This window comes from Palaemon carinicauda, chromosome 42, assembly GCF_036898095.1.
Source record: "Palaemon carinicauda isolate YSFRI2023 chromosome 42, ASM3689809v2, whole genome shotgun sequence".
Taxonomy (NCBI): domain Eukaryota; kingdom Metazoa; phylum Arthropoda; class Malacostraca; order Decapoda; family Palaemonidae; genus Palaemon; species Palaemon carinicauda.
Window position 1 is genome coordinate 10,128,379 of NC_090766.1, and position 15,408 is coordinate 10,143,786.

Genomic DNA, 15,408 nt, shown 5'->3' on the forward strand with positions numbered 1-15,408 from the left:
TCTAAGAAGAAGTCCAGGAAAGCCAGTCATTATAAGTCCCAGTTATACATAAAGAACTAGTTTTCCCCCTTCCTCTCTTAATTACAAGAAGGAATGGTGGAATGGATACAAATCCTTTATTGACCAAGTACCAGGACTAAAACCCAGTATTGGCTAAGCCCTATCGTTCTACTCATCCCAATGATGGACTAAGATGTTACTGGAGTCATCTCCATCACTCCTATAAGGGACCAGGGAGACTTGCATATTCCAGGAAAGAAAATGAACCAACCAGTTTGGTTCCAGGGTGACTTTTCCCACCAATAATTGAGTCTCCCTATTTTAAAGGATGAAAGGTTTGTTTACACGAAAGAACAAATACTAAAGCCTAAAAGTAGCCATGCAGACCAGAGTCCTTTAAAATTAGATATCCTACCTCACCATCCTTCTCAATCCTGAGCTGAAGGTCAAAAGTGGTTAATCTTTGATGGGAGAGCATTGATAATATTTTATTAACTATGTTTGGCTCTCTTAAAATTTAGGAATGATTCTTAATAGCAAATATACTTTTGAGAAACAAAGTCAGTCTGTCTCTTCTTCAATTACACAAAAAAAATCCTTATTGAGAAAGTCTTAAAATTTTCAGTGATCAATCTATTTTGAAGAAGTTTTAATTCATTGATTCTGTCTTGTTTTAAGTATTGTTCTCCTGTCTGGTCATCAGCTGCTGAATCTCATCTTAATTTGTTGTATAAGAACTTACGGTTTATTAAAGATTTCTTCCTGTTTTAGACATTAATCTCTGGCACCATCGTTCAGTTAATTCTTTATGTATATTGCATAAGATTTTTCATAATTCTGACCATCCTTTCCATTCAGATCTTCCTGGACAGTACCATCCTGTTCGTAATACTGTACTAGGTATGCAGTTAATTGTAATAGTCATGTCTTCTCCTTATAGCATCCTGCTTTTCCAACTAGGTTTGTTGCTTAGCTGATAATAATACCGTAATTATAGTGCTACTCAACTGTGCTCGCCACCTTTCGTCAATTACCTCGTTAATGAATTTACTGGTCATTTGAGCTCCGCTGAAGACATTCCTCAAATTAAACTAGAGTTTTACATAATTTAAAATCTATGTTTTAAATGGCTAAATGATGAAGGGCATATCATCACTGGGTCATTGAGGATTTTATATCCCAAGATTCATTAGCTATATGTATTCACCCAGCTGAATGTGAATGACAGAATTATATTAATTTTACTGTTGTGTGTGCTATTGTAATTACATTATTTTAATGCTAAAGGAAACTTGCAATTCTAAATCAGAAACTTAAAAGTACTCGATATCTTTTTCCATTTTTGTTAATTGTTTACTCTATTTTATTTCACAGATCCAGGTGGCATTGATGAACCACTCTTGGTACCTCGACACGTTTAAAGACTATCCTAAGCATAGGAAAGCAATTCTCCCATTCATACTTTAAGCTGAACTACCTCCGCTACGGCAATATGATATTGATGTGGTACTTAGTAATAATTTTTAGACATATTTAAAATTTTCTTTATCCTGCCTCTCTTTTTCTCTTACCAACTCAAAAGTATAGCACAAATAGCATAGGGATATTACCAAGAGAATTTTTTCTTCTAAAAACTGGAAATTGTGGTTTCATTGTGTTCTTATGTTTTAGCACCATGTACTGTACTGAGTTAGATAATGCTCAATACTCTTAGTAGGTATTATTTAACACCTTGATGATAATCATAAGTTACTTTGAGAAACATTAAGACAAATTATTTTGGTTGATACGCTCAAATTGTAGAATTACCTTTTTAATTTCTTCCCTTTCGTTATCCATACATTAAGGGGCCAGTTGCCTAAAGCACCCTCTCCAATACCTTCGACCAAAAGCATCCTCTTCCATCAAACCTCTTCTCTCCATATCATCCTTCACCTTAACTCGCCATCTAATTCTCTATCTCCCTTTTGATCTTCTCCCCCTTTCACATTGTATTAAAAAATCTAACAAAAAGTTTATAGCAAATATGTTTCTGGGTGCATTTTTAAAATTTCGTTATATAATCCTTAAACCTAAAATATTTACAGATTTGAGTTTTTGAGAACTGCTCAATGACCTTAGTAATGAATAACTGTGGGTTTTCATTATGCTATGTATACCATCTCTCAATTCTAATTATGAAAGTCAGGGTGGAATATCTTTTCATCTTTACTTCCTGGACTCTGACTTAAACTGAATAATTGTCCTTATAATTACATTGGATTAGTCATGCAAAGTCTAAACATTTTTTTCTCAATTTGAAATGGAAAGGGATTGAAAGAGAACAAAAAATCTATATACTGCACAGTATTTGCAATTGTTTTCAGGGATTGACAGCGAACAAAAAAAAAACATTCCATATACCGTACGGTATTTGCAATTGTTTTAAGGGATTGACAGCAAACAAACAAAAAAATTCCATATACTGTACCGTACAGTATTTGCAATTGTTTTAAGGGATTGACAGTGAACAAAAAAAAAAACATTCCATATACTGTATAGTTTTTGCAATTGTTTTAAAGCTACGTAATCAAGAGTAATTAAGAGAATAATTAATTCTGTCAAGATTTACAGTTATGTTTCAAGTACTTAGTTGTATTGTACATTCCATTGTTTAGAATTATTTTGTTTCAATTATATTTTTCTGGATTTCATAATATTATTGTTGGTTGTTAGTATTGGTAGAAGTATCATGATTATTCTTTGTGTGTACTTTATAACAAGCTCCTCAACATACAAACATACAGAGATAGGAACACAATTTCAAGTGAAATCATAATTCTCAGATATTGTATCTAATGTATGTAAACTGTAATAGGATAATGAAATATTGCACTGCAATAAAACAATATTATATGATTTATTACAGTAAGGAAAACAACATTTGCAATAACTTGGTTTTTATTTCATATGAAACCGAACTATTTGTTGTCTTGCAGCTGAAAATCATAGGCATGAGAGTTAGGTTAGGTTGACCTAGGCCAGAATTTAAGCAAATTCGAATTACAAACAGCCTCTTGGAGCCTATTAACCCTTTTACCCCCAAAGGATGTACTGGTACGTTTCACAAAACTCATCCCTTTACCCCCATGGACGTACTAGTACGTCCTTGCAAAAAACTGCTATTTAAATTTTTATTTTGCATATTTTTTATATTTTTTTTGAGAAACCAGGCATTTTCCAAGAGAATGAGACCAACCTGACCTCTTTATGACGAAAATTAAGGCTGTTAGAGCAATTTGAAAAAAAATATATTGCGAAATGTGCTTGAAAAAAAATAACCCCTTGGGGTTAAGGGTTGGAAAGTTCCAAATAGCCAGGGGGTAAAAGGGTTAAGTATGTTAGTTGAGGAACTTCTGTACATATATTGTTTTGTTTTTGAGCCTGTGTATACTATGTGCAATGTTTTCTAAATTTCAAGTGTGCTAAAGATTCTCATAATGTGCTTTGTATATTTTCTGCATTCTAAGCGGTAGCAGTTTCTACTTTTCCTTGGTATTTGTGGATTATGAACCTATACATCTTGTGTGTGTAAAGTTGCTCAAGGTTTTGGCAAAACTATATTAATAAAATACTCACCAATATTACTTATATGAGTAAAGATGGTTAAGGATTTGGCAATCCAATTATTTTGAGGGGCTTTGCAGCTATTGTGACCTGTGGTTTCTCCTATCAGTAACAAATTTTCTAAGTTGTTATCTCGCCAACCTCCAGTACAGTATCTATTTTGGGCTAAGATGGGAACATTCAGTAAACCCTTTTTAACCTAACTTATATTTGTGGGCTGAATTTGTTATATGTTTGAGAATTGAATGTTTTGTATTGTTCTAAAACTTGTAATATCATTCAGTTTCTTCTATGCTGTGATTCTTATTTTATTTATGAGAAATGCTTTTATAAGACCACAGTTCTTTGCATAAATATGCTCAAGGTTTGAAGTAAATGTTTTTGTATTCTAAAATTTGTAATATTATTTAGTTCCTCTATGCTGTGACTGTTATTTTATTTATGAGAAATGCTTTTATAAGACCACAGTATTTTGCATAAATAAGCTCAAGGTTTGAAATAAATGTTTTTGCATTGTTCTAAAACTTGTAATATCATTCAGTTTCTTCTATGCTGTGATTGTTATTTTATGTATGAGAAATCCTTTTATAAGACTACAGTGTTTTGCATAAATAAGCTCAAGGTTTTACTGATGTTTATTATTTTGACATGAATAGAAAATCTAGTTAATATTTTTCTTTTTGCAAAGTTGTTTCTATGAATGTGTTCAAAAATGTCAAAGCATTTTTGGCCAATGGAGTTATCAAAATATCAGGTACCAGATATTCTTGTGCTGATAATCGAGAAATCAGAACTCATGCCACCTCAGCCTTATGATGTTTTTGGGAAGACTTTGAAAAGATCACTGAAAAATTTACTTGATTTTCGGGCGTATGAATGTCCTTCAGAAAAGGGAAGGAGGCAAGATTTGAATAGCTAACACAGCTTCACTTATTTAAAGGGCTGCTTTTCTGGTCCTCAACTGCAGGGGAACCCTACTCTCTACAGGTCATTTCGTAATTCATTTTATTGTATACATTCCAAGGCATTCACATTTCAAACCACATATTGCTCGCTTATTGTCAAATCAAGATTATTGAAGCCCTTAGAAAACAAGTCTTAAGTTTCTTCTTGAAAGCCTTAATATCTTTAGTCTTTTGGAAGTCTTTTGGTTGTTTGTTTTCCTTAGTTGGTTTTTGTATACATTCCAAGGCATTCACATTTCAAATCACATATTGCTTGCTCATTGTCAAATCCACATTATCGAAGCACTTAGAAAACAAGAAAGTCTGAAGTTTCTTCTTGAAAGCCTTAATATCTTTAGTCTTTTGGAAGTCTTTTGGCTTTGTTATTTATTTTCCTTAGTTGGTTGTGTGATAGACATCTGGACCATTGATGATGTATCATCACTACTCATGATGAGTTGAAGAAGTTGCTTATTTTAATGTCATGCATCATAGTTTTGCAGTTTAATGGTAATTTTTAGTAAATAATTTGATCTCCAGTTGAATAAGAATGCTCAAAGACTGTGATGTAATTTGATTTAACAACTAAGAATTATTGAATTAGATATTTACTGTACTTTATATTGAATTAAACAATTTTGAATAATATTGATGGTACTATTTGTAAATACTGTACTGAACATTCCCATTATTTTACAGGGGTAAGTCTCCAACGAACCCATTTGAATGTGCTCTCTCTCTCTCTCTCTCTCTCTCTCTCTCTCTCTCTCTCTCTCTCTCTCTCTCTCTCTCTCTCTCTCTCTCTCTCTCTCTCTCTCTCTCAATAATGTTTGAGAGTTGAGTGTCTCATATGGGGATTCAAAACTTTCTTCACCCTTTGATAACTTACGATTGGCTGACATAGGATTTATTCGAAGCAGTGTCTCATGAACAAGATAAGATATTTACCCTTATTTAAATAGGATACTTCATTTTGTATTCTAGTGTGTAATGATTTCTAATTATAAGATTCTAGCAATATTGTCTTCCGTAACAGCACTGTTGCAGAAATTTTGTTTGGTGTTGATGTATTTATGTGGTGTATTGCATTATATTTGCATAATATATTTTTGGAAAAGTCCAAGAAAATCATACATTTTTATATATAGAAGACATGTAAACAAGTATTTGCAGAAGAAAAAAAGAATCATCAGATGGAGAGGGTATAAATTTCATGTTATTTTATGGTCAGTTTTATTTCAACTCTAAATCCTCGCTGCGTACATGTCACCAAATGACTCATCCAGTCCAAGTGACTGGCTATAAACCTAAAATTCATAATCAAATTCTTTTCCAGGAACATCACTAACGGTAAAGACTTAAAATGTAACTGCTGTCTTTTAATATGTGTTATTTACAAAGTATAACAGATAACAGTATCAAAGTGTATAATGTAGTTGCTGCTAGCAAGATAACCCCATTTCACTCAAAACTACAGTAAGCCACTGTAAACCCTTATTGCTTTAATATGTTAGACTCAAATATACCTAAAGCAATTACATCTGTTGAAAAACATGAGCCAAGACGAAGAATAGCATGAGAGAAATTACCGGTATAAATGAAATTGAAGAGAGAATAGAAATACCTGATGAATGGGATGAACTAGAAATATTATCAGTCGGAAAGTCTAAAGGTAGCAGATTGGATATAGACAATAAGAAGAGGACTATTCATTACGAATAGTACAATTAGTGAAATGTTTGAAAAATCAAGGCTAATGAAAATTAAGGACAAAATTAGCTAGTGTGGTGAGGTAGAGGGTAGATCAACATCAGATCACCTTATCATACTGAAGGCTGTTATAGATTATAATCATCACTTAGGAACTTCAACATGCAAAGGGTTAGGGATGCAGTAGAGTATTTTGATCAACTTTGTTAGAAAAATTGTACTAAATAATTGAGTAAAATTCTAGTGAAAGAGGATATATGAATTAAATGAGAAAGTTAAAGCAATTATCAAGAGCCCTGTTGGATGTGCAGAAGGAAATGTAAAACGGAGAACAGTTTTTTTACCAAAATTATATTCAATTGTCGCGGACAAGGTTAATGCTATACAGTAAGTGAAGAGACGAAAACCCTGATTAGAAACATTAGAATAGACGCCTTGAATTATGTATATGATATGTTTCCTAGCAACGATAAATACAAAGTAGAAAGGGTTATACTGTAAGCAACTACAGCATTTCAGAAGAACTAAAGAAACTCACTTGTAGCTCCAATCCACGGGAGTCTGCGGTGTTAGTGATTAGACACAAAAAAGCCTGAGACTAAAATGTTGAATGGGGTAGCTAGAAATGGAAAGATAGAAACAATTATGAAATATAGATACTTAGAAGAATGCTACTCAGAAAAGGGAAACCATAGCCTCAGCATAAGTAAAAGGGAAACAAGAACAGAATACATGATACAAGAAGTTAGGAAGTATGGAGACAGTAACAGCGTAGGAGTTTTCGCATTGCTGTAATATGCTTGTGAGAATAAAGATTATGAGACAGTAGTAGTACTTACAATGTTTGCGAATATCGAGACATGGGGCATAATAAAAAAAAGAAAAGAAAAGAAAGAACTACAGAGTATAACTACAAAATTATGAAGGAATGAACACATTGCTACCACATCTTATTTGGGGTTAATAGCAGAAACAGGAATATGGCTAGTTGAAAATATAAAAAGGTGATGTTTTTTTCATAACATCAGATGACAAATGACTAGTTAAGGAGACAGTGGAAGACCAAATAAGGGAACCATATGCGGAATGTTGGGGAAAAAGAATTATAGAAATATGCAATATATATATATATATATATATATATATATATATATATATATATATATATATATATATATATATATATATATATATATATATATATTTATATATATATATATATATATATATATATATATATATATATATATATATATATATATATATATATATATATTATATATATATATATATATACATATATTAAAATTGAAGAAGTAAGAAAGCATAGAAAGCAAGAACTCAAAAAGAAATAAAAAGTAAAGTGACAAATGAAATTAAAAGAAAAACAGAAGAAAAGAAAGCTGAAATGACCAAACTGAGGTTTGTGAATAGCAATGGCAGAAGAGATTGCATAGGAGAACTTAACACTAAGGTGGCAGTATTAGTCATGAAACCAAAATTGAATATGATAGAATTAAAAGAAAAATATAGAAGCAGCAATGATAAAGATAGGCTTTGTGTGTTGTGTAGTGAGGTAGATGATACTATGGAGCATATGTTTTGCTGTAAGGAATTAAGAAAATTTAGAAGCAATGGCATAGAATTAAGGAATTTAGAAACACTAACTAAAGATGCTGCTTAGTATAGGCTATTAGATAGGTTCTTAAAGTTATAAGTAAAAGGTATGTAAGCTGTGCTACCTGTGTAGGAAGTAACTCATGATAAGGATTTTAATAACTGAAATTAATTTTGTTCTACAGCTATCAACCTCACTACACCTAATTGTAGTTACATTTTATACTAATAATTTAGTTAAGATTTTAATGGAATGGTCAAGATTATTGAAATTAAGAAATTAATAAGTAAAAGAAAAAAAACTTAAATTTTTCACAGCTAGTTCTAGTTCCAGTTTATACCAAAAATTTAGCTCCAATTTTAATTAAATGGATGATATTATTAAAATAAATGGACAAACAAGTAAAAAACACCTTAAATTTGGCTGAACATTACTGGAACCTCTTTAAGGGTGGAAGTTGTCGTTGCTGGAATTCTAAAAGTTTATCATTGATGATTGAACACCTAAAATTTCTGTTAAAGAAAGAAGGAATAGAAAAAATAAAAGATATATATCAGATGTGGTTAAAAAAAGAATAAATTGATAATATTATTGAAATAAAGGGGTAAACAAGTAAAAAAACACCTTAAATTTGGCTGAACATTACTGGAACCTCTTTGAGGCTGGAAGTTGTTGTTGCTGGAATTCTAAAAGTTTATCATTGATGATTGAACACCTAAACATTCTGTTAAAGAAAGAAGGAATAGAAAAAAAATAAAAGATATATATCAGATGTGGTTAAAAAAAAGAATTCGGAAAATAAAAGAACTAGAATAAAAAAGAAAACAAAGGAGGCGCCGTTGGAAAGGTGAAGAAAACCTAAAATGAACAGTTCTGTGACGTCACTGAATCCCCGTCCCTGATAAGAGGGAACCACGACATTTTGAATTATCCAGTGCATTCTTTTTTCTGTTTTTCATTGCTGTGAAGGTAATGCATAATAATTTCATTGTTATTCAAATGATTATACAGTTAAAGTGGTGTTTTTTCTTGGTAAAAAAGTAATCTAATAAGTGTTTTTCATTTTTTGTAGCCTAGGCCATTTTTTCCAAGATCCAGGAACGTCATTTGGTAATTTTGTATTGTATTACAGGGTGAGATTTCGACGTTAGGGTATATTAGGCCTCAGTTGTTACTGATCTGCAATGTGTTAACAATAATAGTTTACTTACACTTCCATAGCTTAGAAAACCTTATGGAATTGAATTGGGAGCCTTTGTAGGGTGACGGCCAGATCCGTTTTCATTTATAGAAAATGGGAATATTATAAAGTGGTGTGGACTGTGGCCGTCGTTCTAAAACCGAGTTCGTAGAAAATTGGAATATTCTGAACTGTGGCCGTCGTTCTAAAAACGATTTTGGCGGGAGAAGCTAACTTAAAAAACCCACCTAACCTATGCTAAAAGCCGTATCCTTACCCAGGGTGGCTTTGCCCCCCCCTTACCCCCCCCCCCTCTTACACAACAGTTTCCTTACCTACGAGTACGACGGGAGAAGCTAACTTAAAAAACCCACCTAACCTATGCTAAAAGCCGTGTCCTTACCCAGGGGGGCTGTGCCCCCCCCCCCCGACCCCCCCTTACACAACATATTTAAGATCCGTAGACCATTTCAAAACTTTTTTATTCTATACAAGATAACAGTCGGAGCGATAATAAGCAAATTAGGACGCTTGGCCGTAGCGCTACAAACTACCCGACATTTCAGAGTAGTTTAGGAATTAGAGGAGCTTTTTTGATAAAATTACATTTTCAACCAAACTAGGATATCCGATATGAAAATATATACTTTCTTGCTTAAGTAGTGTGTTTTCAACAAATTTGACCTGCATTTGTGCTGGAAATAATCAGATTTTGTAATGAAACATGGTCAAAACACTAGAGGTGTGTTTGCCAGACTTCCGGATGCATAGAAATCGTGATTTTCCATCCTATTTTCTTCGAAGTCGAGTCGCTCGTACCTCGATACTTAGCCTAATTGCGCTAATTGTTTATTGGTTTTTGCTCTGCTGAATGCTCGTTTCGCTCGTGATTAATCATTATCTCACTGCTTTTATGTTCTGGCATACGGACTATGTTTCGCTTCGCATGTTATCTCCGGGGGCTAGTATTTCGGTGTTAATTATCCATTGTACATACTTCATCGGCGAATATTTCTGTAACCCTTAATTTTTGCAAGATTCAAGTAACTTTTGCGTATGAATCATCTAAAAAATAGATAAGTAAAAAAATAATTTATATCCAAATTTGAATGAAACTATAATAATACCACTTTTTCCATATATGAAACTATAATAATACCACTTTTTCCATATATGAAACTATAATAATACCACTTTTTCCATGTATGAAACTATAATAATACCACTTTTTCCATGTATGAAACTAATAATACCACTTTTTCCATGTATGAAACTAATATTACCACTTTTTCCATGTATGAAACTATAGTAATACCACTTTTTTCATGTATGAAACTATAATAATACCACTTTTTCCATGTATGATTAATGGGGGCTGGAGCATAATAGCTTACGTATTGATTGAATTGTGAACACTATTTCGTTGTCTAAGTCCATTTTTTACTGTTGGGAAACGGAGTTACTGCACATGCATTTTTTGCATCCGTTTTTGCCAGCGTTTCTATTTTTTTGATGATGTAATCATTAATTAGCCTTTTTAGCCAATTAAGATCTTCCAAATATTTATGCACAAGTTCCTGGCTATTGTTCTGCTATAGCCATTTTTTTCCCCACCCTCCCCTTCAGCTCCATTATGACTGCCATCACATGACGTCTCCAAGAGTGAAGATGACGTCAATGACCTTAGATGTCAGGGTGCCAGAAAACTCAATCAATCAATCCGTGAGTGAAGTACAGTACAATCTATTTTGGAATTATGTAATTTCATCTATTTCGGTAATTGAGTACAGTATGTCGAAAACACTCCATTCATTATGTAGCCATTATTCCTCTTGTGAAAGTAAAAATATATCATCAAAATAATAACCCACATGATTGGCGTGCGCAGAACATCCATGTACTGCTTGCCAGAAGAGAGGAGCAGTGAGATTGTTTATTTTTATGAATAGTACTTACCTGGCAGTTATATATATATTCAAAGCTATATATATATAACTGCCAGGTAAGTATTCACAAAACTTTGTTTTATCATAAAAACTCCATTTTTATGAATAGTACTTACCTGGCAGTTATATATATATAGCTTTGAATATATATATATAACTGCCAGGTAAGTACTGTATTCACAAAACTTTGTTTTATCATAAAAACTCCATTTTTGCAAGTGAACTGAGCCACAGTATAGCAAGAATCATTTGAGGAATGGGATATGAATTATAGGTAATTTTGATTCTTTAATAGTGATTCACAGGGATGTTGTGTGCAGTATATACGTATACCGCTTACCGGAACAGAGGAGCAGTGAGGTTACGTTTATTATTGCGAGTGAAGTGAAAACCATTTTAGGGAAGAGATATGAATTATAGGTAATTATGATATATTTGCAAAACCCTTTTGGTTTTCCAACTGGTTATCTTGTGTTTATTATGCTTTTCTGGCAATTTTTAATGTTGCAATTTGGTTGTTTTTGGTATTTCCCTACCAAAAATCCTGATTTACTACTGAGATCCCTCCTAATTGTTTATATAGAAGGATTTGAAAACTCATGAACGGGTGGTTTGCCCCAATATTCATGGCCAGAAATGGATAAAATGCAAGATAACGAGCAGGAAAAATATATGGTTCATGCATTTTCCCAGAAATTAAAGTATATGCAGTAGGCTATTTACCCAAATATGTTCAAGAAGACTCACTAATAATGATTATATTGCAGTTACGGAAATTCTTCTTAGGGCAAAAAGAGTAACAAATTTGATTTTGTCCAACACAGATATAAACCCTTATTCTTTACATAGGAGATAGACTATACAGCAAGCTGAAATATGGCTATAAAAGCTTTTAACAAGGTATTAACAACTGGAGTTCACAAGGAATTAACAGCCGATCTGGTTGTTTCCAGTGGGTAGCGGGGAAGCAACCCCACTTTGATTTTAGCCATGGTTGAGAGCGGACGTTCTCTTCCATGCACGGGAAACTTTGATAATTCTTTTTCAAGTGTGAATGATATTAACCTTAAGGTTGCTGACATGTGGGTGTGTCCTAGCATAGCGGGCGGCTATTGCAGCATATTTATGCCAGTTATGGACAGATCTTTAGTGGTGTTTTGAGGAATTTTGGCGTCCAGAGGCAAATTTTGTCATGGTGCCCCAAAGTGGTTGTTTCTTTTCATTTGTGTACATTAATCTTGGCAGGAAATGTTTTTCTTCATTACTTCTGATATATTGTGTTGAAAACAAAATATTCTTATTTGTGTGATAATATTCTGGAATGGTAGAATACAAACTGAATTTGGAAACTGAAATAGCTTATCTTATTAAAAATAGACACGATTAATTAATCATTAACTCTCATAAATAAATTCAAAATGTTGATCAGATAAATCAAATGTAGACTATACTATAGCATCACATTTACCAATAACTTTTGATAACCAGACAATTGGCAAAATTGAAAATATATGACTAAAAAAAAGCAGATAAGTAAATTCAGGGGCTAAGAAAATCGAGTAAATGTACAATTTGTTGCCAGTAAGGATGCTGGTGAATGATACAACGCATGAACATACGCTACGGAAGTCGAAGCGATGTCAGGCAGAGCAGCCGATCAGGACTAGGGTCTACCCCAAAGCCAAAGCAAAGTCCTTCAAAGAAGGCAATTGTACTTGCCCCATACAAAGTGGAAAAAAGCATGTTAATAGAATATAGAACTTGATATTGGGGTAAATTCATTTTTTTTGGTAAAATTAATAAATGAATGATTCGAAGTTCTCTGGCATCCTGACATCGAAGGTCGTTGATGCTGATTATTTTGGTAAAAACTGAATATTTATAATGCCAGAAAAGAGAACGGATAAGAACAAAAGAATGATTTTTCATTCATCACATTAATGAAAACTAAAAACAAAGTACTGGATGCTTAGGATCAACCATAAGTAAGAAGATAAAATGGTATAAAGCTATGAGAGGGTAAAGATAATTAGACATATGATAATAATAGAAAACCTAAACTAAGAAAATGGTTGTTAATGAGTTATAGGACATCAAGTACAGCATTCATGCACGATAAAGTGTATTTACAGTTTCATCTCTATAGCTCTTACAGCTTCAAATTTGTCTATCATATCATCAAACTTTATTTTTCAATATTAAACTTACCCGATAATCATGTAGCTGTCAACTCCGTTGCCCGACAGAATTCTATGGAGGGATACGCCAGCTATCACAATACTAGAAGGGGGTGTACTTACCAGCGCCACCTGTGGCCAGGTACTCAAGTACTTCTTGTTGACACCTCCTCAATTATTCCTCTGTCGTGCTTCCGGCAAGACGTTCTGGGATACGCTTATGATCTTCGAGTTTGTTCACGGCTAATTGGTGAAGTATTCTCTCAGATTTCGGCTGTCGCATTACTGGAAACCTTCTTATATTAGCTAGATAGCTTTTATATAGTCCTGATTAACGGTTAACGATCTTTTGCTTGATTTTGGAAACCCCTTTGGCTAACTCTTTGGATTCAAGATGTCTGACATTTCGCAAGCCCCCTCCCATAGACGATGTAGGTCTTGCAATAGGCGTATTCCGAAGGCCTCGGTAGATCCTCACACCGCTTGTTCTGACTGTAGGGACAGGCCCTGTCAGTTAGAAAATCGATGTGAGGAATGCGCCGGACTTTCGGAACTGGAATTTGTCCGTCTTTTAAAATATTCATCTAAGTTAGAGAGAGGTAGAGTTAGGAGGAGTTCTTCTCACTCTTCACTGTTTTCCTCACCTCATGATCCCCTACCTTTTCCTACCCCTGTAGTGGCTACCCCCGAACCTACTGTTTGCCCTCCGCCTGATATGTCTGTTGTTTTGCGTGCTATTCAGGCCTTAGGCGATAAAGTAGAGTCAGTGGTAAGTGACCATAAGTCTCTGATGGCCGAAGTTAAGGAACTTAAGGTCAAGAGTGCAGTGGGTGGAGTTAGTGCCAGTGCTGTGACGAGTGCTAGTGTCAGTGCAGTGCCAAGTGCTAGTGTCAGTGCCAGTGTGGGGCGTGAGGATTCTTCTGTGCGAGCCAGTCGTCCTCCCAGTCCGGGACCTCTTGCAAGCTCCCATGCCCAGGGGAGAAGCAATGTCGAAGGGCATAAGGGTTCGGCAGGCCTTGTTAGGCGCACAGAAGTATCCTCGGTGGTTGCGGGCGTGTCTTCCAAAGACCGTCACTCCCACCCGCAGACGATTGAGCCCGTCTTTTTCTCGTCCGCTGATCATCTGTCAGGGAAGAAACGTTGGTCTCAGGTCTCGAGACCACTTAAACGCAGAGTCCAGTCCGCGAGTGCTCAGCCAGGTTGCAGTCATTGGCTCAGCTCTGACTCGCCGCAGTCATCTGTCGACTGCACTCCGCCCAAGAGGAGTAAGGTTCTGCCACAACAGAGCTCGACTGTTAAGGCTTTACCTCAGCCTACTGTAGTTTCTGCCGACCCTAAGTGGACTCTACTACAGTCCATGCAAGCACAGCTTTCGGACTTGATGCGTGAGTGTCGGGCTGAGAGTGTTGCACCTCCGCCTCCGCCTACACTCCCTCCGCCTGCGCTCGCTCCGCCTGCGCTCGCTCCGCCTGCGCTTGCTCCGCCTGATCGCAGTACCACCTGCCAGGCGTACGATGTTGAGCCACGGTCTGAGTTTGCTGTTCCCAGTGGTGTTCAGCCTCCGCCTTCTTTAAGGCAACCTTTGCTATGGGATCAGGAGGATTATACCTCTCTTCCTCCGCCTCCCTTTGCTGCTCCACCAGTGGTGCAACTCTTGGCTGAGGTACAACAACCTCTCCCGTCCATGAGTCAGTCTCCTCAGCTCTCGCTGCAGCGAGCTCAACCATCCACAAGGCAAGCTCCACTACACCTTGGCCTTGCGCCTCAGGAGCCTCAGCTTGCGAGACATTTACCTTGTTCTGCGCAGCCTCAACCTCATCACGCTCCGCTCACACCACAGGAACAGGAACTTGCTACTCCGCTTCCACCAACCGCTCAGCAAGCGCAATCCTTGGGTTCAACCACTCATGCTAGGAGTCAGCCTCCTCCACCCATGCGCCTTCCTTCTGCTTCGTCTGCTATTCAGCCTTTGCAGTCTGAGCCTCAGGTTCTCCCTCAACAGTTACTTGAAGAGGAAACCACTACTATTGTTCCTACTCGTTCTGACTCTGCTGTTCAGCATTCTTGTCCGATACCTTCGCTACACTCTGGTGATGAGGCGTCTGATGATGAGGAGGCACACCTGGATCCCTCATCAGACGTGGATGAATCCAAGCCTTCTCCACAGTCTATTGACTTTCGTAAGGTCTTGGTTCTGCTTAGGGAGGTTTACCCAGACCACTTTGCC

General features: G+C 35.6%; 1 protein-coding gene across 1 annotated transcript in view; it reads left to right on the top strand.

Annotated features, from left to right (window-relative positions):
- The window catches only part of LOC137632894 (polyprenol reductase), a 36,501-nt gene extending 34,157 nt beyond the window's left edge, over positions 1-2,344 (top strand). The window contains exon 6 of the mRNA XM_068364988.1: positions 1,375-2,344. Within this exon, the coding sequence (XP_068221089.1) occupies positions 1,375-1,467 (93 nt within the window). The 3' untranslated portion in view covers positions 1,468-2,344. The remainder of the gene's footprint in view (positions 1-1,374) is intronic.
- The last annotated feature ends 13,064 nt before the right edge of the window (positions 2,345-15,408 follow it).